This window comes from Andrographis paniculata, unplaced genomic scaffold, assembly GCF_009805555.1.
Source record: "Andrographis paniculata isolate CXL003 unplaced genomic scaffold, ASM980555v1 Contig54END, whole genome shotgun sequence".
Lineage (NCBI taxonomy): Eukaryota > Viridiplantae > Streptophyta > Magnoliopsida > Lamiales > Acanthaceae > Andrographis > Andrographis paniculata.
In genome coordinates, this window is record NW_026137589.1 from 4,543,412 (window position 1) to 4,565,640 (window position 22,229).

General features: G+C 35.9%; 5 protein-coding genes across 5 annotated transcripts; 4 read left to right on the forward strand and 1 right to left on the reverse strand.

The window, feature by feature from the left end:
• Positions 1-24: 24 nt before the first annotated feature.
• Positions 25-4,592, forward strand: LOC127255552 (putative disease resistance protein RGA4). The gene is made up of 2 exons (XM_051281130.1): positions 25-3,961; positions 4,058-4,592. The coding sequence occupies exon 1, from the start codon at positions 722-724 to the stop codon at positions 3,959-3,961; it is 3,240 nt and encodes a 1,079-aa protein (XP_051137087.1). The 5' UTR covers positions 25-721; the 3' UTR covers positions 4,058-4,592.
• A 1,458-nt stretch (positions 4,593-6,050) lies between these two features.
• Positions 6,051-9,262, forward strand: LOC127255553 (putative disease resistance protein RGA1). The gene is made up of 2 exons (XM_051281133.1): positions 6,051-8,902; positions 9,042-9,262. The coding sequence occupies exon 1, from the start codon at positions 6,068-6,070 to the stop codon at positions 8,900-8,902; it is 2,835 nt and encodes a 944-aa protein (XP_051137090.1). The 5' UTR covers positions 6,051-6,067; the 3' UTR covers positions 9,042-9,262.
• An 80-nt stretch (positions 9,263-9,342) lies between these two features.
• LOC127255558 (isoflavone reductase homolog) lies at positions 9,343-12,140 on the reverse strand. The gene is made up of 4 exons (XM_051281143.1): positions 11,765-12,140; positions 10,396-10,636; positions 9,775-9,978; positions 9,343-9,685 (listed from the first exon to the last, which is right to left on the reverse strand). Exons 1-4 carry the CDS (start codon positions 12,128-12,130, stop codon positions 9,525-9,527), a joined length of 972 nt encoding a protein of 323 aa, XP_051137100.1. The 5' UTR covers positions 12,131-12,140; the 3' UTR covers positions 9,343-9,524.
• Positions 12,141-16,664: 4,524 nt separating this feature from the next.
• Positions 16,665-18,809, forward strand: LOC127255762 (purple acid phosphatase 5-like). The gene is made up of 8 exons (XM_051281481.1): positions 16,665-16,824; positions 16,914-17,123; positions 17,230-17,341; positions 17,443-17,669; positions 17,745-17,883; positions 17,968-18,188; positions 18,271-18,392; positions 18,476-18,809. Exons 1-8 carry the CDS (start codon positions 16,702-16,704, stop codon positions 18,678-18,680), a joined length of 1,359 nt encoding a protein of 452 aa, XP_051137438.1. The 5' UTR covers positions 16,665-16,701; the 3' UTR covers positions 18,681-18,809.
• Positions 18,810-19,513: 704 nt separating this feature from the next.
• LOC127256000 (uncharacterized) lies at positions 19,514-22,148 on the forward strand. The gene is made up of 2 exons (XM_051281827.1): positions 19,514-20,163; positions 20,657-22,148. The coding sequence occupies exons 1-2, from the start codon at positions 19,820-19,822 to the stop codon at positions 21,891-21,893; spliced, it is 1,581 nt and encodes a 526-aa protein (XP_051137784.1). The 5' UTR covers positions 19,514-19,819; the 3' UTR covers positions 21,894-22,148.
• Positions 22,149-22,229: the final 81 nt, after the last annotated feature.

A 22,229-nucleotide genomic window follows, 5' to 3' on the forward strand; every position in this document is an offset into this window, starting at 1 on the left:
TTCAGCTGGACAAGCAGCTTCACCTTGAAACATTAAATTTGAGGAATCTAGCAGGGATTTGATCATCAAGTTCCCTTCATTGAAGAAACTTGGATTTCTTCAAGGATCAAGCAGGCGAGGTACTCGCGAATCTTTTTGGGATATCTCAAAATAGAAATTATAGCAAACAAATTTCGCCTGATGGAGAAGTAAATTTTTTGTAGTGATGGGTGTGTCTACATAGTGCATTTGCTAAAAGTTTTTAATGTAAAATGCGCATTCAAGCTTCAACTTGAGTCATTTAATTGCGTACTTTTTATCATTTTTGCGGAAAAGTAATCATACACAGCTATTATTATTATTTTTGTTCATTTTTCACTACAAATCCCTCCCATTACTATTATTTTTCTTTTAAAAAAAATCATACGTAAATTCGACAGGATCCACACTACAACTTGTGAAGGGGGATAGAATTATTTTGATCAGACACCCTCGTTTATGGGTTCTTGCTTTTATTCCAAGTTTAGGATAGGCGAACAAATGCAATTACCATGGCAATGAGAGGGAAAAGAATACGATGCCATGACCCAATGGAACCTTAACTTTAACTTTTTAATTTTCTTCGACCACTGTTCTCTCCTCTGCATCTTCATCCATTCATTCACTATTCATCTTTCATTCTTCTCACCTACAACCTGCATTCCTTTGTGTTTTGGCTGATTTCTGATTTGATTCAATCACTATGGCCGACGCACTGCTCAGTGTTGTGTTAGAGAATCTAAGCTCCTTGATCAAAGGCGAGATTGGATTGATTGTCGGGGTGGATGATGAAATGAAGAAGCTCGCCAGCAACTTCACCGCCATCCAAGCAGTGCTGGAAGATGCTGAAAAGCAGCAACTGGAAAGCCAAGCAATACGCGACTGGCTAATCAAGCTCACTGATCTCACTTATGAGATTGATGATGTACTGGATGAATGTGCTACTCAAGTTTCGAAACAGAAATTAAAAACGGCTGGATGGAAATGGAATCCTCTTCCTGGCTTGAAAAATATTCTGTTTCGAGACCGAATGGGAAGAAGGATGAAGCAACTTGCTGAAAGGTTGGATCAAGTTGCAGCGGAGCGTGACAAATTTCATCTGCGCAACATGGAGGTTACGAGGCCGAGCTATACTGTCCATGCTGAGCGTGAGACGGGTGCTGTTCTAAACAATCCTGATAATGTTTACGGCAGGGAAGCTGAAACGGAGAAGATCGTGCATATCTTGGTGAATGATGTGAAGGACAATCAAGAATTATCCATCCTTCCAATAGTAGGTCTTGGAGGCCTCGGAAAAACTACCATTGCTCAATTAGTCTTCCAAGATCCTCGAGTGGTTGAGCATTTTGACAAAAAGCTTTGGGTTTGTGTCTCTGATGACTTTGATCAAAAGACCTTGTTGAAGGCCATGATCGAATATGCAACTGGAAGCAGCATGGCTTCAGATTTGATGCACTTGGGATCTTTGGAAGGCCGAATCTTCGAGTTGTTGAGCAAGAGAAGGTATTTGCTTGTGCTTGATGATGTTTGGAATGATGATCAGGAGAAGTGGTTCAAATTAAAAAATGTTCTGACGTGTGGTTCACCTGGATCCGCCATTATTGTAACCACACGACAAAAGAAGGTTGCTGAAATAATGGGAACACTTCCGGAACACAACTTGAAAGAGTTGTCTGAAGATCACTGTTGGTTGTTGTTCAAGCAGAGGGCTTTCCGACAAGGAGAGGAAATACAATTTCCAGAACTTGAAGCTATCGGGAAGCAAATAGTGAAGAAGTGTTGTGGTTTGCCGCTGGCTGCCAAGGTGTTGGGAGGTCTTCTACGATTCAAGAGGACTGAAAATGAATGGCTTCATGTGAAAGAAAGTGAGCTGTGGGATTTGCCAGAAGAAGAAACTTCGATCTTGCCTTCTTTGAGATTAAGCTATCATCATCTTCCTTTGGCGTTGAGACAGTGTTTCGCTTATTGTTCAATCTTTCCCAAGGATTCTAAGATTTATAAACAAGACTTGATACTCCTTTGGATGGCTCATGGTTATATTTCATCAAAAGGAGATTTGGAAGTGGAAGATGTTGGTGAGCAAATATGGAACGAGTTAATCCTGAGATCACTTTTTCAAAATCCCATTGATGACGAAGGAAACCCATCGATAGATTCTGTCACATTACACGATATTGTCCATGATCTTGCGCAATCAATCATGGAAAACAAAGTTTCAAGAACACACTTGGGAAGTTCATCAAATAGCAAAATCCGCGAGGTGAACTTGTCAAAGCATCAAGTAGCATTTCCTAAAAGAAAGCAACTTGAAATGGACATATGTTTTGTCTTGGCAAACTATAGACGTTTGAGGGTGTTAGATGCAAGTTTTGAAGTTATAGAGAAGTTTCCATCCAATATAGGTAAGTTGAAGCATTTACGATCTTTGGATTTATCTGGATCTGATATTTATGGTCTGCCTGACTCATTCTGTAGTCTTTGGCATTTGAAGATTTTGGTTCTGAAGTATTGCCAAAATCTTGTAAGGCTTCCTAAGAAGATGAGAAACTTAAAAAATCTCCGACATCTTTTTTTGGAGGGATGCCACTCATTGAGGGAGACACCCATTAGGATTGGAGAGTTAACCCGCCTTAGGACATTGGAAATATTCATTGTGGGTTGTAATAAGGGCAATCATCTTGAGGAATTGGAGTTCTTGAATTTGGGTGGCGAACTTGAAATTCGGCATCTTGAAAGAGTGGAGAACCCCTTAGATGCCATGAAAGCAAATCTTGCTGAAAAACACAATCTTTCTCATTTGTTTTTGAAGTGGGAGATCGACAATGCATCCAAATTGGGGGGAGATCATAAAGATGAAAATGTGCTAGAAGCACTTCAACCTTCCCCAAATATCGAAAAATTTGGTATAAGTGGCTTCCGTGGTAGACATTTTCCGAATTGGATGACCAACTTGAAGATGGATAAACTAGTTACACTTGTGATAAGGAATTGCCAAAATTTGCTGGACCTATTTCAAATGGTGGAGATGCCTCACCTTAAATCCTTATATTTAGAGAATCTATCGAAGGTTGAGTACATTGTTTCAGCTGGGAATGCAACAAAGATAATATTCCCATCATTAGAAGATCTTGAATTCGATAATGTCCAAAATCTAAAAGGATTCTTTAAGGAGGAAGTAGAAGAGAGTTGCCCGAATCTTCAAACACTTATTGTTTGCAGGTGCCCTTCATTGGTCTTGCCGGAGCTTTCGCAATTAAAAAAGTTGAAGAAATTGGCATGCGACAGTAGTTTAAGTTTGGCTTCATTTTCTAAGCTGGAAAATCTCAATCATCTTTCTGTTAGGATTGCTGAGGATATGAAGTTTATTCCCCATGAGTTGCTGGAATGCTTCCCTAATCTGGAGAATTTGGGTATTTGGAATGCCGATGAACATTGTATCTCCATGGAAGTGCTGCAAGGTTTAAACTCCCTCAAGTTTTTGGGTATATATTCGAGTGAGAAGTTGACATGTTTGCCCGGGATATGGTTCTCCCACGCCACGACTCTTGAACATTTGTATGTAGAATCTTGTGCTAATTTGGTAGACCTGCCGATGGAAATCAAATATGTTGACACCATTAGGGAAGTCACTCTTAGCAACCTTCCAAAAATGGTGTGCATACCCGAAGCCATCAGACACCTCTCCTCACTGCAAAATCTAAATCTGGGGGACCTTCAAGAGCTTACCTCTCTGCCAGAATGGTTGGGTGACTTGACAACTCTTCGTCATCTGTTTATCCTTTCATGTCCAAAGCTTGCATCACTTCCTTCATGTATCCAAAGAATGACAAATATCCAGTCTCTTTATGTGATATTCTGCCCGAAGATACACAGGAGATGCAAGGAGGGGATAGGAGAGGATTGGCACAAGATAGCCCATATTCCTAATCTGGACATTAAATAGGTATGTAAAGTTCCATTAATATAATGTTTGTTTACATTAAAAAGTATTTATGTATCTTATTAAGGAAAAAAAAAAACTCATATTTGATGCCATCAGATACCTCTGCTCATTCTTCTGTGCTAATTGCCTTCATCGCCCCTGCTGCCGCCATTACTGCCTCTTGCTGTTACCTCCAGCTGCAGTAGAGTTGCTGCTGTGGTCATCTTCCAGTCACTGTCTTCTAATTTGCTGCAGCCTGTTCCTCTGGTAATCAGTTTGATTTGTGTTTCTCTCATATGTTGGGGTGTAATTATTCGATTATTGCTAATTGATCTGGTTTGATTTGGACAGTTCAGATTTACTCGATTTGAAAGTTTTAGTTCCCACAAAACAGTCTCTGTCTAATTGTGTTGTTCTGGGTCGGTTGAAGTTTAAATAAGCTAACTTATGTAAGTGAAGACATTGTCTTCCTTTAATACACTTGCTCCATTTAAAATCATTCGATGTTTTACCATATCGAGGAATAATTTTGATTAGGGTACTAATTTTTTTTTTTTTTATTTATGACGTGGGAATCGCCCGCCGCAGCTACTCTTCGAGTGCGCTTTGTGTAAACTCTGGCCGAACAATACTAATTTGGATATATATGATAAAATGTAGGTTAGTTTGCCCAATCAAAATTTTCCTAACACAATTCCTAATATATAATATTCCATTTTCTCACATAACGTCAACATTCCAATGGTGCCTATGATCTTATGGTAAGATATTAAGGTTCCAAAGCATTCTGTACTTTCTTCCTCAATGCATCAAGACGTTGGACTTCTCCAAACACTTTGTTCAATGTTACAGTTCACATAATCCTTTGTTCAATGTTACAATAACGCAATATTAGATTTACTTCGAACTATTTTGCCTGCAAAGTATACACTCCAATGAAGTTGCAATTATTGGCAATAATCTTTAACGACATAAGTAAATCGATTCTATCTATTCGTTTCTTTCGCGCTTGGGCTTAGGCTGTTCAATGTTGTTTGTATTTCTAACATGCGACCCTGTAGATGTCCTTGCAGTGACCATGAAAGCCTTTTCATTTTGCTATATATTTAATTTACAATTTTGATATGAATTTATCTAATGTTGTTTCATTTCAATGTTTCCCTTTTATTTGGTAATGACTGCTACAATTGCCTCGTGTTTTAACAGTATATAAGTATGTTCTTAGAATCTTCTGCTTTTGTTTCGAACATATATATACTACTTGCTTCAAATGTTGCAAGAATATTACGTGGAAGGGAAAAATCACTTTTTTGTTTAGCTATGAAGTAAGATTGCTTACATTTGGTCTCATTTTAATTTTTTAATCATATTTGGCGTGTTCAAAATAAAATAATTCACATTAGGTGTCATTGTTAACTTCTCAATACTGAATATTGACATGTTCGTATTTGACCTGGCAATACCCGACGTGGACATAACACGGACATGTTTTAAGCATAGATTCCACATGGAATCTTTTTTGTCATAGTGACAGCACATATGAAATTAATATGAACTTACGCATTTAAAGGATATCTAAAAGGACCAAATCAAACACTGACGACACGGCAACTCTCTGCATATTCTTCAACTGATTCTTCTTTCTTCTTTCATTATTCTCACCTAATTCCTTCCTTCATTCCTTCATTCTCTTGTCCTTTGATTAACTTCGATTTGATCCATTCACACCATGGCTGAAGCATTCCTGACCGCCGTGTTAAAGAATCTAAGCTCCTTGATCATAGACGAGACTGGATTGATTATGGGTGTGGATGATGAAATGAGGAATCTGGCCAGCAATCTCACCACCATCCAAGCTGTGCTGGAAGATGCCGAAAAGCAGCAACTGGAAAGCGCGGCAATACGCAACTGGTTAATCAAGCTCAATGATCTCACTTACGAGATTGATGATGTATTGGATGAATGTGCTACTCATGTTTCCATATGGAAATTTAAAAAGACTGGATGGAATCCTATTCGTGGCTCGAAGAATATCATGTTCAAAAGTCGAATTGGAAGAAGGATGAAGCAAGTTTCTGAAAGGTTGAATCAAGTTGGGCAGAGCGTACAAATTTTCATCTGTGCCACATGGAGGTTGCGAGGCCAAGAAATATTGTTGCTGCTGCACGCGAGACGGGTGCTGTTCTGAATGACAATGATCATGTTTATGGCAGGGAAGCTGAAAAGGAGAAGATTGTCGATATCTTGGTGCATGCTGCCAAGGACAATCAAGAACTATCCATCCTACCAATTGTAGGACTTGGAGGCCTTGGAAAAACTACTGTAGCTCAATTAGTCTTCCAAGATCCTCGAGTAGATGAGCATTTTGATAAAAAGCTTTGGGTTTGTGTCTCTGATGACTTTGATCAAAAGACCTTGTTGAAGGCCATGATCGAATATGCAACTGGAAGCAGCATGGCTTCAGATTTGATGCACTTGGGATCTTTGGAAGGCCGAATCTTCGAGTTGTTGAGCAAGAGAAGGTATTTGCTTGTGCTTGATGATGTTTGGAATGATAATCAGGAGAAGTGGTTCAAATTAAAAAATGTTCTGACGTGTGGTTCACCTGGATCCGCCATTATTGTAACCACACGACAAAAGAAGGTTGCTGAAATAATGGGAACACTTCCGGAACACGACTTGAAAGAGTTGTCTGAAGATCACTGTTGGTTGTTGTTCAAGCAGAGGGCTTTCCGACAAGGAGAGGAAATACAATTTCCAGAACTTGAAGCTATCGGGAAGCAAATAGTGAAGAAGTGTGGTGGTTTGCCGCTAGCTGCCAAGGTGTTAGGAGGTCTTCTACGATTCCAGAGGACCGAAAATGAATGGCTTCATGTGAAAGAAAGTGAGCTGTGGGATTTGCCACAAGAAGAAACTTCGATATTGCCCTCTTTGAGATTAAGCTATCATCATCTTCCTTTGGCTTTCAGACAGTGTTTCACTTACTGTTCCATCTTTCCCAAGAGCAGGTCAATCTACAGAGAAGAATTGATACTCCTTTGGATGGCACATGGTTATATATCATCAGACGGAATATTGGAAGCAGAGGATGTTGGCAAGCAAATATGGGATGAGTTAATCCTGAGATCACTTTTCCAAAATGTCATTGATAACAAAGGAGAACCAAGGATGGATGTTGTCACACTGCACGATCTTGTTCATGATCTCGCACAATCAATCATGGAAAACAAAGTTTCAGAAACAAACTTGGGAAGGATTTCAACAAAAACATCAAATAGCAAAATCCGCGAGGTGAACTTGCCAGTATGCCATGTAGCATTTCCTAAAAGAACACAACTTGAAATGGATATTTCTTTCGTCTTGGCAAACTATAGATGTTTGAGAGTGTTGGATGCAAGAGATATAGCAGAGGTATCGAGGATAGGCAAGCTGAAGCATTTGCGATCTTTGGATTTATCCTGGTCTTATATTGATAGTCTGCCCAACTCATTATGTAGTCTTTGGAATTTGAAGGTTTTGAATCTAAGTTATTGCCAAAATCTTGCAAGATTACCTAAGAAGATGAGAAACTTAAAAAATCTCCGCCATCTCTTTTTGAAGGGATGCAACTCATTAAGGGAGACACCCTTTAGAATTGGAGAGTTAACCAGCCTTATGACTTTGGAAAAATTCATTGTGGGCTGCAATAAGGGAAATCAACTTGAGGAATTGCAGAGCTTAAACCTCGGTGGCGTACTTGAAATTGAGCATCTAGAGAGAGTTGAGAATCCCTTAGATGCCATGAAAGCAAATCTTGCTGGAAAACAAAATCTTTGTCATTTGATTTTGAAATGGGATGTCGACAGTGCATCCAAATTGAGGGGAGAAAAAGATGAAAAGGAGCTGGAAGCACTTCAACCTCACAGAAATATTGAAGAATTCAGTATAAGTGGCTTCAGTGGTAGACATTTTCCGAACTGGATGATCAACTTGAAGATGGATAAACTAGTTAAGCTTTCGATCAATAAATGCAAGAATTTGCTGGACCTATTTCAAGTGGCAGAGCTGCCTCACCTTGAAACCTTATCTTTAAGTGATCTAGAGGAGGTTGAGTACATTGTTTCAAGTGGGAATGCAGCAAACATAATATTCCCATTATTGAAAACACTATGTCTATATAATCTCCAAAATCTAAAAGGATTCTTTAAGGAGGAACCAGGACAGAGATGGCCGAATCTTCAAACACTTCGTGTTTCACGGTGCCCTTCAATGGTGTTTTCAGAGTTTTCACAATTTCAAAAGTTGGAGGAACTGGATTGTAACAGTAGTTTATGCTTGACTTCATTTCCAAAGCTGCAAAATCTTAAGAAACTTGTAGTATGGATTGGTGAGAATATGAAGTGTATTCCCTGTGATTCGCTGGAACGTTTAACTAATCTGGAAATATTGAAGATTTTTTATGCCAACGAACAATGTGTCCCAATGGGAGGGCTGCAAGGATTACGCGCTCTCAAAATTTTGAAGATAAATCTCAGTGAGAAGTTGACATGTTTGCCGGGGGGATGGTTCTCCCACCTCACAACTCTTGAACATTTGTCTGTAAGCTTCTGTACCAATTTGGTAGACCTGCCGATGGAAATCAAATATGTTGACACCATTAGGGAAGTCACTCTTAGCGGCCTTCCAAAGATGGTGTGCATACCCGAAGCCATCAGACACCTCTCCTCACTGCAAAATCTAAATCTGGAGAACCTTATAAAGCTTACCTCTCTGCCAGAATGGTTAGGTGACTTGGCAACTCTTCGTCATCTGACTATCCATTTTTGTTCAAATCTTGCATCACTTCCTTCATGTATCCAAGGAATGACAAATCTCCAATCCCTCGATGTTTTGGAATGCCGAAATATAAAACAGAGATGCAAGGAGGGAACTGGGGAGGATTGGCACAAAATAGCCCATATTCCTAAACTCACCATTGATTAGGTAATTAAAGTTCCATTCGTTTGTGTTTGTTTAGTGTCTTTTTATGCTTGCTATGGAAAATTGCTCGTCGATAATATAAATAATAATATTTGTGTTGGATTATTAACTTTGATAGATTGATATAATATTTATGATGCAGATGAGCAATGTATTGTGTCCTATTTGAAGTGTTTCGACACATATAAGTCTCACCAATACGCGGACTTGTTTCCTCGACAAATGGCTGTCTCATAATACAGCTCTAGAGGTATTTTGCATACATACATTCGTGTAGCTAGTTCATGTTGGAGAAAAAATATTCCCAAAGATTAGATATTTATTAGTCCAGTAAGGGATGACATAGTGGTTTGTATTCTGCGAGTATTGTTTTGAATTATCTTTTGTGTGACGCTCTATCTTGAGTGTCTACTTTTATTCGTATTCCTATCAAACAGGTCGGCGAGCGAATTAAATCCCATTTGACAAATTCAATTTATTGAAATGAATACACATGAGTGTGTTCCAAAGTTCACTGCTAGAAAAATGTCATCTTGTCGCAGTTGAAATTATTGTGGAATATATCTATTTTTGCGACAATTTTAATAAATCAGATGCATATAGAAATGCCCTACAAATTGAACAATTACAGGTAGCGTTTCAAATAATCATCCATTCGAATGTAATCCACTTCCGGATAAAGCTTGGAAGCTTCCTCGTCGTCTCCGACCTCAAAGTTCGTCAGACATCCCTCGTAGAATATGTGGTAGAAATGGCCGATCCCAACTTGAACAGCATATGGCGCCCCTTTTTAATTTCAAATTTCGATATTGATTACATTAATTATGATCGGATTAAAAACATCCAATCAATGGAAAAATGAATCAATTATATACCTTCAAGACGAGCTAGAAAATCCTCTTCAGAAATGGTGATCTTCTCCAATGGCTTCCCTGTCAACCTCTCCCATATTCCGACCAACTCCCGTTGGCTCAGAATGTTCTCCGGTGGCCGGAGATACACTGTCTTGTTCGCCGCACGAGGGTCGTCGATTGTCTTGATTGTGTACTTCGCGACGTCATCTTCGTCCATGAACACAACTGTAAGCAGTTTAAGACATTAATTATACTAGTTGACTCCATAATATATAAATCGCGTACAAAATTTACATGTGATTTCACAAAGTTGCATAAAATTCACACGTTGATTTCACAAAATTGCAGAAAACTCTCCCTACTTTTAAAATCGCATCAAATCCGATTTCATAAATTTTGCTGTCTAACCCTTCGGCCGTTCTCTGTTGCTCAAAATGTAAATGAATTTCAGAGTACTAAAATTACAAATATATTCATTTATTATATAAAACCACGGCAGTTTTCAAAGTGTGTGGATTTGCACAATTTTGTAAAACTACAAATGAATTTTGTACAATTTAACCTATATAAATAAATAAATAAATAAATAATACGTATTATTAAATTTAATTATTTTTAAGTGAAATGGTCATTTAATCCTACCTTTGGCATTGCCGTCGCCGTAGATGAAGAGCTTATCCTTGGGAGGAAGCAGGGTTTCCATTTGAGAAAGGTTTCCGACGAAGTAGCCGGCGAAGCAGTTGGCGGAGATGTAAGTGTAAGGGATTTGAGCTTCTTCGATGGCTTTCCTCACCGTCATCTTCTCGTCGAAGGTCACTCTTCCCGGCTCTAGTGAATGAAGCATTCTCGCCGGATCGGAGCCAAACTCCGATGGTAAGAATCGCTGAAATAAAATAATCGATTATTTAGTGTTCACTCAAAGAATAGCCTCTAGGTTGAAACCCACTCCAGGTTCACATGTTACACATGGTTGGCCTGACTTGCCTTGTCAGACCTATTTTATAGTATTAGATTCTGTGTCCACTTTCGAATAACGGCTGCAGATTCCAAATTATAGAAAAACAAAAAAAAAAAAAATAGCCTAAGAAAATAGTAGCAGCTAATTTTGATTATGAACCCTTTTTTTTCATTTTTTAATACTGAAACAAATTTTTTTTTTTGAAAATACAAGTTCATATATTTTCAAATCATTTTTCCGATATTTATCGATAAATATCTATGTCTATGAAAGCGTATTATATATATATAATATTTATTTATATTATATTATATATATATTTTTTGGTTTATTATTTATTGTTTTTAAAATTTTGTGAAACATATCTAGACACAACTATAGTATCTAAAATGTTTTTATTCATAAAATATCAAAATATCAACTCAATTATTGTTCCTACTTAGAAATATTTGAAAACAAGCCGTACACAACAAAAATTAAATTAAATTTATATTTAAAATATAATATCAATATTTATTTATATTAAATTAAATAATATTCACAATCAAAATTTTACTACTCCCGCAGTCTAGTAACAAGGATGACATTTGCTTTTTGCACATAGATTTTTGAATATTAATATTATATTGGATTGCAGTTAAAAAGACAAAAATACCCCTATTAGTACGATGTAATATAAAAGTAACGACATTTATATAATATATTGTAAATTGAAAGGGTATTTATTATGTTAGGTAGGTAGGTAGTACAATTACTAGATTACTAAATGATAACCTTGTTTTGAAACAGACAAAAATAGAAAATGGTAACCTTTCAATACCACGGGGAGTATTAAAAATTCCAAACTCTCAAAAGAACAAACTCTTACGTGACAATGACTATGTATACACATAAATTCGCATTAATCCGTCAATTTAAAATTCAATTCAATTTTTCACTAAAAAGTATCGATAAAAAAGAATTAAAATAGAATAAGTTCGATTCATATATCAAAAAAAAAAATCTTTAATAACTTTGTAACTATCCGAAAAAGGTCAAAACCTCGACACAAACCTTTACATTTCCGGCTTCTTTAATAGCGTCGACCAACTTGAGCTGCATCATCAAATTATGGCTCCGGAAGTGAACTCCCGACATAGCGGAAATCACAACGTCGACTTGCTTCACGGCGTCCACCAAACTCTGATGATCGGAAAATGACCCTTCAATCAGATGCGCGCCGCGACGCTTTAGCTCAAACAGAATTTGCAACTTGTCCATGTCGAGCCCGATCTCTCGCCGGAGAAGAATGTAAGTAGGGTGGCCGGCGGCCAGGCTCGCCGCCGCCAGCCGCTTTCCGATGTAGCCGGTGCCGCCGACGACAAGAACCTTACTTTTAGCCATAAATAAAAATTTTGAGCTCTTAGTATGTTCATTCATCAGGACATGACAATTGTGTTTATATAGAGGAATTTTATTTTATTTTATTTCATTTTGTGGAATTTCTTTAAATGGAAGTTTTGATTTCCACGTGACGTGCACTTCAAATAATATATGGTGACAGAATTAAATTTATATTTTTAACATATATAGAGATGTGGATCGGATTTTGCTATAATTAATTTTAATTACTTTTTTTTTTGTTTTCCTTTTTTATTGTTGTGTTTTTTGTATTTTGTATTTCAATAATAATTAAATATAATGTTTTTATAGAAAACAGGAAAATTATATAGTAAGTTGATTAAAAAAATCAAAGAAAATGAAGTCTGTAGTAAGTCAATTATGTGTATTGATTAGGGTGTGTTTGTTTGAAGGATTTTGGTGGATTTCCACTATTCATCCAATTTTTTCCCCCAAAAACATCAAATTAAATACCTATTTTTCATTTCTTATATTATACTAAAAATCAATTTTACATTCAAAACATCACATCAAACCCTATTTATATCACATCATACAACTATTCAAATTCAAAATTTTTACTATTCAAATCCCAACTCAAAATCCAAACCCCCAAACAAACACACCCAGAAACTAACTAATTATAATGAAAGTGAAATTATGATAAGGGTGGGTTACCTACTCCTATTTGACAATATAAAATGCTATACCTAACATCACTTCCTGTGCCCTTTTAATTTTTTATTTTATTTTTATTATTATTGCCTTTTAATTGTTATTATTATTAAACCTTAATTGCGTGACAGACTGATGACGCGAGTTGGAATATCATCTCATCGATCTTTGGTTTGTTTGTTGTCATTGGAGGTATTAAACCTGAAATTGTTCCTCAACTAAAAATATTGTCAAAATAACAATATTAATAAAAATAAATAAAAAAAAAAATTGGCTTATTTATGGAGTATTTTTTAATAGTAATATATCATTTCTTCACAAAAATGTTTTAAAATAATAAAAATAAATATTTTTTCAATGTTTTTTATGATTTTTTATAGTGGTGATAATTTTGGGTCAGCCCAGCCAAGTTTTATGTCGGGCCTGGGAGCCCAGGTTGAGCCGGACCAGCCCAAATTTTAATTTTCTAATTTTTAAAATTATTTTAAAATAATTTAATAAAATTATTCAAAATAAATGTAAGAATTGAATACTAACTTACCAACCTATACTTTTATTTTCTACATATATTTATTTGGTAATATGTCTATAATATATTTTGTCAAATGATAATCAACTACATTATAAATTATGTAAATAAAAGCATATACAAACATACTAATTAAGGGTATATAATTATCTAGGGTGTATTATTTTTGTGAAAATTCTCTCTAACTTATTTTTCAAAAGAATAATATATTATATATAATTATTTGTATATTGCCTATGCAATTTTCTATACCTTAAAAATAACCAAAACACAAAAAACAAACACACCCTTTAGTGTTTTGGTTTAAAGTATTTTTTATACTAGTAATTAAAAATTATATCGGTAATATGAAAAAGTAATGTTATATATTGAATTTATGAATTCATTTATATTGTATGACAATCTATGCTTGACAAAACTTAATAAGTTATTTTTTGCGTCTGTCAAACTTATATTATTATTTTTATTATTATTATTTTCTTATTTATGTACAATCCATATAGTAAACAATTTTATCTTGTCTACAATTAAATTGCATTTAATTTAACAAATAATAATTAATTTTTTATTATTTTTTATATTTATTCTACTATTTTTATGAATTCCTTGATAATTTTCTTAGGGTGTGTTTGTTTGGGGGTTTAGATTTTGAGTTGGGATTTGAATAGTAAAAATTTTGAATTTGAATAGTTGTATGATGTGATATAAATAGGGTTTGATGTGATGTTTTGAATGTAAAATTGATTTTTAGTATAATATAAAAAATGAAAAATAGGTGTTTGATTTGATGTTTTTTTAGGGAAAAAATTGAATGAATAGTGGAAATCCACCAAAATCCTTCAAACAAACACACCCTTATAAATTTAGTAAGGGAACACTTCAATTCAATAGTATTGCGGGAAATACACGTAGGGTGTGTTGTTTCAAATATTTTCCCAAAAATCAACTATTAGTTTTTTTTTTTTTTTTTTCAATTTATCAAATCAAACATTTCTTTTACATTTTTTTATTATATTAGAAACTAATTTTACATTCAAAATATCGTATCAAATTTTTTTACTATTTAAATTTTAATTTAAAATTCAACCCTCTAATAAACACAACCATTATGTAATTAGGCCGGCAACACTGAAGACTCGAGATTTTTGGGCGCTTTCGGGCTCTCTCTTTACTAACACTATATGCTATAGTAGCTATTATTTTATTAAAAATAATTAGTATTATTATAAAAAAAAAATCGAAAAGATAATCATAAATATAATGAAAAAAAAATAACTATAACTAATGAGCTAATATATATATATATTATAAATATATGTATAATTTGAAAATGTTTATATTGACATCATTTTTCGTACTTAATATTTTTTTCGTGTTTTATTTTTTAATATATTGCATAAATATAATTACTTTTTTATTACACAATATTAATAGAAGTAATTTTGTCTTTTTCACCACAATCTAATATAATACTAATATAAAAAAATTTATGTACAAAAAACAAATGTTACTCTTTCGTTGGGACGGAGGTACTATTAAAAAATAACATCCATATATGTGACATCTAATTTTGATACAAATAATATTTCTTCCGTGTCCCGAGCAAAAGTACTAATTTGAATTTTTATAGTAAATTAAAAATTAATAATATCTTATTTGTTAATGAAAGTACTTAAGATGATTTTAATATTTTTGTCCATTGTATTTTATGTATATGTAATGATATGTTTGTAATTTATTTAAAAATTAATGATATTTTGAAATTAGTACGTGATTATTTTTACTATAATAGAGAATAAATATTTTTAAACGAACATACATAAATGATAAAAAAAAATATATGTGTAATTGAGATAAAAAGAGTATAAATTATAATACATGTACATACACATTCTTGTTAGATGTACCTTTAACACGTAACATATTACTCTCCTTGTTTCATATTTTTCGTTCATAATTTATATTTTCGTCTGTTTCACTTTATTTTTCTTTTTTATTTTTAGGAAATATAGTTATACACTTTAATCACATTTTAAATTTCATAATTTATAATTTTTAATCTTAATTATACTATTTCGTTATCTAAATTTTAATTTATAATATAGTTTTATTATACAAAAATTATTTTTAATAATACACTTCATAATTACTTACTAATTATATTTTACCTAAATTTTTGTATATCCAGTAAAACGGATAGGATGAAACGGAGGAATATTTATTAATAATAGATATATATTTTTGAAAATCAAGGGCTTGTTTATTCAACTAGAATTTTTGGATACATTTTCAATTAATGTTATTAAAAATATAATATGTACATATATTTATACAAAACATATAGTAATGCATACATATAAAAAAATAATATTTTATATTAAATATTGAGTTTTGTGAAAAGATAATATTATATATATATTAAAAATTGTATTGAAGAAAAAAATTAGATAAACAAACCCATACTTTATTTACTAAAAAAATTTAAAATTCAATATTATTATTTTTTATTTTATTGTTATTTTTTTATATAAATAATATGAAAAATAGATAAAACGCAACGATGAATACCCATTCACAAAATCAATACATGATTAATTGCATGGAATTTTAAGGGGATACTTAAGTGTGTGTTTGTTTGGAAGATTGAATTTTAAATACAATATTCATCTTATATTTTTTCAAAAAAATCAAATTAAACGTCTATTTTTTATTTTTTATATTATACTAAAAATTAATTTTACATTCAAAACATTACCACAACGTCTATTTATATCACATTATACAACTATTCAAATTTAAAATTTTTACTATTCAAATTCCAATTCAAAATTCAAACCCCAAACAAACACACCGTAGTAAAATTATACACAAATAATCATACGTGTCTAGTCACTTCATAATAGTTATTGTTTTGTTTAGACATATATTTTTGAAAACTTTAATATTGTATGAAATATATATATATATAATTGATATATTTTTTTTAAAAAAAATTAAAAAGTACAAAACTTAGAAAGCATTTTTGAAATAAAACTCAAATCTAAAATAACATCCATCCCCCGCCATCTTCATATCAATAATGCATCAACGCACTAAATAAATAATAGATAAAATATATTTAAAAAAGTAAAAGACAAATAATAATAATAATAATAATAATAATAATAATAATAATAATAATAATTTTATTCGTTTATTAATTTAAAATAATTTATAAAATATACTTAACGAAGATATCTAACGTCACACAAATCCCGGACATGCAGTGATAAGATATGATCCAATTTTCTTATCAAATCTCAATATATCGGCGAGATACTCTCACTATATATATATACATGCTCTACAATCGATAATGTACGTATTGCCCGTTGCAGCTCTTTCCATCCACAATCTATCTGCTGCCATGAGGAGCTTTCTGATCATCTGCTTCATCTGCGTTCTTCACTTTTTCGGGGTTGCCAATGGATCCACTGATATGCCCGAGGAATCCTTTCCTCCGCCTCCCGGATTCAACGCTCCCGAGCAGGTAACCTAATTACTTTGCTGCACTGAATTCATTCACTCAATTAGTAATTTCTGTATTGCGGTTGTTTTTTTTTTTGGGGGATTTTGCAGGTGCACATAACGCAAGGCGATCACGATGGGCGGAGCATGATAATTTCGTGGGTGACGCCGGTGCATCCAAGCCCTAACGCCGTCACGTATTGGGAGGCGGAGGGCGGCCACAGGCATAAGTCTCACAAGTCTAACGCCGTTACGACGACGTATCGGTATTATAACTACACTTCGGGTTTTATTCATCACGCCACCACTAGGAAACTCAAGGTGCGACGATTGTTGGTTGATTATGGCTTTGTCATTCGTTTTTGTAATTTTTCCAATTCATCGATAGGGAAAATCTGATGGTTAATTTTTTGTGAACTGTGTGTAGTATGATACCAAGTATATTTATGAAATTGGGCACCAAAACGCATCCAGGAGGTTCTCATTCACAACTCCTCCTCAACCAGGACCTAATGCTCCTTACACTTTTGGAGTAATTGGTGAGCATTTGCACAAAGCTAGTTTGTAGAATCAATGTGTTTCATGGACTTATTTTTGGGAAACAAGTGTGGATTATGTGTATGTGGTTGTATGTATGCAGGGGACTTAGGGCAAACATACGATTCAAATCGAACTTTGGAGCATTATATGTCTCATAGCAATGCCCAAACAATGCTGTATGTTGGAGATCTATCGTATGCAGACAATCATCCTTTCCATGACAACACCAGGTGGGATATTTGGTCACGGTTCGTTGAGAAGAGTGCTGCAAATCAGCCCTGGATTTGGACTGCCGGCAACCATGAAATCGACATGGCCCCTGAAATCGTAAGAAAAATATTAGCTCTCATCTACTGGCATCAATTTTTACATTGGAGTGATACGTTTGTATGGTTTTTGCAGGATGAGAATACACCATTCAAGCCATTTATGCATCGATTTCATACTCCTTACATGGCCTCGGGTAGCATCTCTCCTTTGTTTTACTCGATCAAGCGTGGACCGGCCTACATTATTGTGTTGTCGTCCTACTCGAGTTTTGGTAAGAATCAGCTCTTGTTTGCTATCATTAATGTATTACTAAACAACTGTGTGTAACAAGTTTTGTTGCGTATTTGTTCTTCAGCCGTTTACACCCCTCAATACCAGTGGTTTCACGATGAGCTACCTAAGGTGAACCGATCCGAGACTCCATGGCTGATTGTGTTGGTCCATGCACCGCTGTACAACAGCAACGAGCATCACTACATGGAAGGCGAAGGGATGAGGGTTATGTTCGAGGATGCGCTTGTGAAGTACAAAGTCGACATTGTCTTTTCCGGACATGTCCATGCCTACGAGCGCTCGGTAAGCATCCATCCCAATATGCTTCGATTTCTATGCTCTGTTTTACCCATGCTATAACTGTCTTGATCCTTCATTTATGCAGCACCGGATATCGAATGTGCAATATAACATCACAAATGGACTAAGCACGCCGATTAGAGATCCCTCTGCTCCTGTGTATATTACAATTGGCGATGGCGGAAACATCGAAGGCCTCGCCAACGAGTGAGACTCTTACATTGGTGTTGTTTGCTCGCATCTAGTTTAATCTACGATGATAAATTGATATATGTTTTTGATCAATGTAGGTACACATCTCCACAGCCCGCTTACTCGGCCTACCGGGAGGCAAGTTTCGGCCATGGATTACTCGAGATCAAGAACAGCACCCACGCCTTCTTCACATGGCATCGAAACCAGGACAGTGAACGTACTGTGACCGACTGCTCGTGGTTCTACAACAGACATTGGCTCCCACACGAAGAGCCTACTTGTGATCCAAAAACGGTTTAGAGGTTTGGGATTCTTGAAGCAATTTAGGCGATTAATTCGGTCCCTATAGATTTCATTAACATAGTTATTTTTTTTTTTTAAAAAATTTAGTTACATTAGTTTTGAGCCTAATTTAGGCTGAATTTTGCTGTGAAGACTTACAATTCTTGATTTATTGAAATGAATATAAACTTCACTCTGGTTTTGAATTTTGATCACTGTTTATTATGGTTTACTTACTCAGTAAAGGCTATATATACAGCTTGTGATGTTCAATCCTCGTATGATATAAAGATCACATTAAATTGAACAATGATGTGGCCCCGAGTCTAGATGCTTCTGAGGGCAAATGTGTCTTTACACACAAACGCCCAACGGTCAAAATTAGAAAGAAGCCAATAGTTGAGAGTAATGATTGTATAAACCCTAGCTACTTAATCTATTACTACTGACATGAGAGCAGAGTCTCTGCTTATAGTTGTCGTGTATGGCAATAATAATGGTGGTGGATAAAGCTATTCCATTCAAAATTAAAGTAATTGATTTCCTAGACTTTGCACTCAAGAAAGTTGGGATAAAAAAACTCAACTGAACATAATCAAATCCATGAAGTCATTATGCTTTGATGGCTAGTGATATTAAAAAAAACAAAAGAAACATATGGTATGAGTGGAGGTTTTCAAGGAAAACCTCTGGCTTTACCAAGCTGTCTTGTCCCTACTCATACCTCTTAGTCTTGATTCCTTTTATCAAAAGGGAGATTTTTATATTTAAATTTTTTGCAGCAAAGATGCAGGGAGGAATCCGAGATGAAAAGGGCCTATCTTTGCCCATCCTCTTCTCCTGTGGAGAAATCAAGAAATGGTGTTTGATTAGTTTATGTAATGATGCTTAGATTAGCAAAATATGGGTGTCTTAGTAAAGGTGACTACTTTAATGCATTAAAAACAATCTGAGTACAACTTTTGCTTGTGCAGCCAGCCCTCTTGGAAATCTCACAGCCAGCTGTAACTTTTCTCTCTCTCTCTCTCTCTCTCTTTCCCCCCCTCTCTCTAACCCATTCTCTGTGTCTGTCCCAAGAAGCCCTAAAGTTTCTCTGTGTTTTCTTTTTCCTCTCTGTGGCGTGCATTGTATCTGACTCTTTTTTGCCCTGCGAGTTAATGGCTGATATCGGCCCTCAGATTCAGGAGAAGCAGCCGAAAGAGGTCGTGGTGATGGAGACTGAGAGGGGTGCACCGGACGTTCATGGCGAGTCGAGGAAAATGCAGAGGGATTTAGAGAATTGCAGAGCAGTTTACGGAGGGATTGAAGACAACAAGCCTACACAGTGTGAAATTCTGATGTGGTATTTGTATGGCTTGTGCTCATATTTTGTGCACACTGTGCTTATTCCCATCGTCTTCCCGCTCATCATCAGCCAGACGGTGGCTCATCCGCCGGAGCCGCCGCAGGGGTGGCTGGTGAGCCACAAGGGCCTCAAGTGCAGGCACAGTGCAATGCAACTGTAAGTTGAACACATTTCTGAATTTTGAAATTTCAGTTCATTATCTTGTTAGTTTAATTTCCTTCCTTTAACCTAGGAAAGATGGTTTGTTAGTAGTACTTTAATGGCTGCTGCTTTTCTTGAAGAAACATGTCTATGTTGTCACTCATTTCAAATTCTTCTTTGAATTCTTGATTTTTGGGCCATTTACTTTTTAGGGTTTTTAGTAAGAAACAACACTTTGTAGAAGAAGCTCGACTCTTAGTAGAGTAAGAAAGTAAGAAACAGTTTGTCAATTCGATTGTTGGATTACGTATCGACGTAATTCTTAACCTGTAGTTTGTCTTTTTTGGTATATTTGTTCAGATCGAGCTGTGCCTTTTTGTGCTTTAGTAGCCTAGTTTTAATGGAAAGAATTGTGTAGTAAAATTCCTTTGTCTTTTCTTGTTTTTCCTTTACAAAACATTCATTAGCCAACGTTGTCATTATTGTAATTGCAAAATTGAATTTACAGATACGAAGGATTAGCACATGGATCGATCAAACTCGGCCATAAGAGCTTCTCCCCGCTAGAATGGACATCAATTTCTTGGATGTTAGGGCTAATTCTATCGGCCCCGTTGCTCGGCTATCTTTCGATCCTGATCGATTACGGCCACCATCAGCAGCTCATCGCCGGCTTAGCCACAGGCATCGGCGCCCTTTTCTGCCTCCCGGCCGGCTTTGTCAGGAAGCCGTGGATCTTCCCTCTCTACATCGCCGTCATTGTCGCTGCAAACACGATCACTCGAGCTGCCCATGCCCGTCTCCTTGGCCTAATGACCCGAGCCTTTGCAGGCGCAAAGATCCCGAGACACCAGTTCCGCAACCGAAGCTCGTTCGCCAGCTCGCTGTCGCTGTATTCGACAGCAGCCGGATGTTTAGGCGCTGCCGTCATGTCTACCTTCACGTACCGTATGCTCAGCCACTCGGACCACTTCACCTCGCTGTGGGTTGTCTCGATCTTCAGCGGATTGATATGGGGATTAGGGCTGATCCACATTTTCAGCGCGGTTCGTTCCACCGTAAGCTTCGCCGATCTTCAGTCGAATTCAGCTCCCCTGACGCACGTCATCTCGATATTCAAATACCCTCATGCCGCCGCGAGCCTTGCCGGAATATTCCTTTCGTCTTTCGCGTCGATGTGTATATTCGCCGCCACGATACTCTACGCCATCGGATCTCTTTGCGTTAAGTCGGATATCATACTCTTTGCCTGGCTGCTCTACTTTTTGATCCCGTTGGCGTCTCTCCCCCTCGCACACCCCCTGCAGCTACTCTCGAAAATGGACGCCGCAAAAATGCAGCTTCTCGGGTTTACTCTAACAGTTCTGACATCGGGTTTCGGATTCTACTATAAAGGAAGGGTTTGGGACAAAAGCCATCTTCTGCTATTCGCTGCGATCCAAGGCACGGCCACCGGATTATTACATGCTTATGGAAGGGTTCTTTGGGTCGACTGCTCCCCAGCCGGGAAAGAAGGCGCGTTTTCTATGTGGTTCTCGTGGGCTCGGGCAGTCGGCGCCTGCGCCGGATTTGCTGTGGCGACGTCGATTCCCGGCAACGTCGGTCGGGCTTTCGGAGCAGCATTCTGTGGAGGGGTTGTCGGAATGGTGGTTCTGATATTTGGGAACGTTAGCAGCTTCAGAGGTGCGAAAGCAGCTGGACATGTCTCCAAAAGTGATCGAGAATTGGACAATGAATCGTCGTAGTGGTCGTGATTTGTAGTCATAAGAGGGAATTTGATTGTGTTTATTTTTACTTACTGATGTATGGGTTGTTTGTTATTTGATTAGGGGTTTCTTTAATTTAATCATCTTTTCTTAAGGAATAGCTTCAGGATTTGATTTTGGTCAACAGAATTCGACCGTTGCGTGAGACAATGATTTATTGAAAATAACATTGAATTATGTATATTTATTTATATTTAATTTGAAGTATTAATGGTGTGGCGTGGTTGTATTATCTGTATCTGAGCATTTAAGGAAAGCTTAAAATAATATTTATTAATTTTCTAACTATGCCTAAATTTGAATGCTGCCTATTTT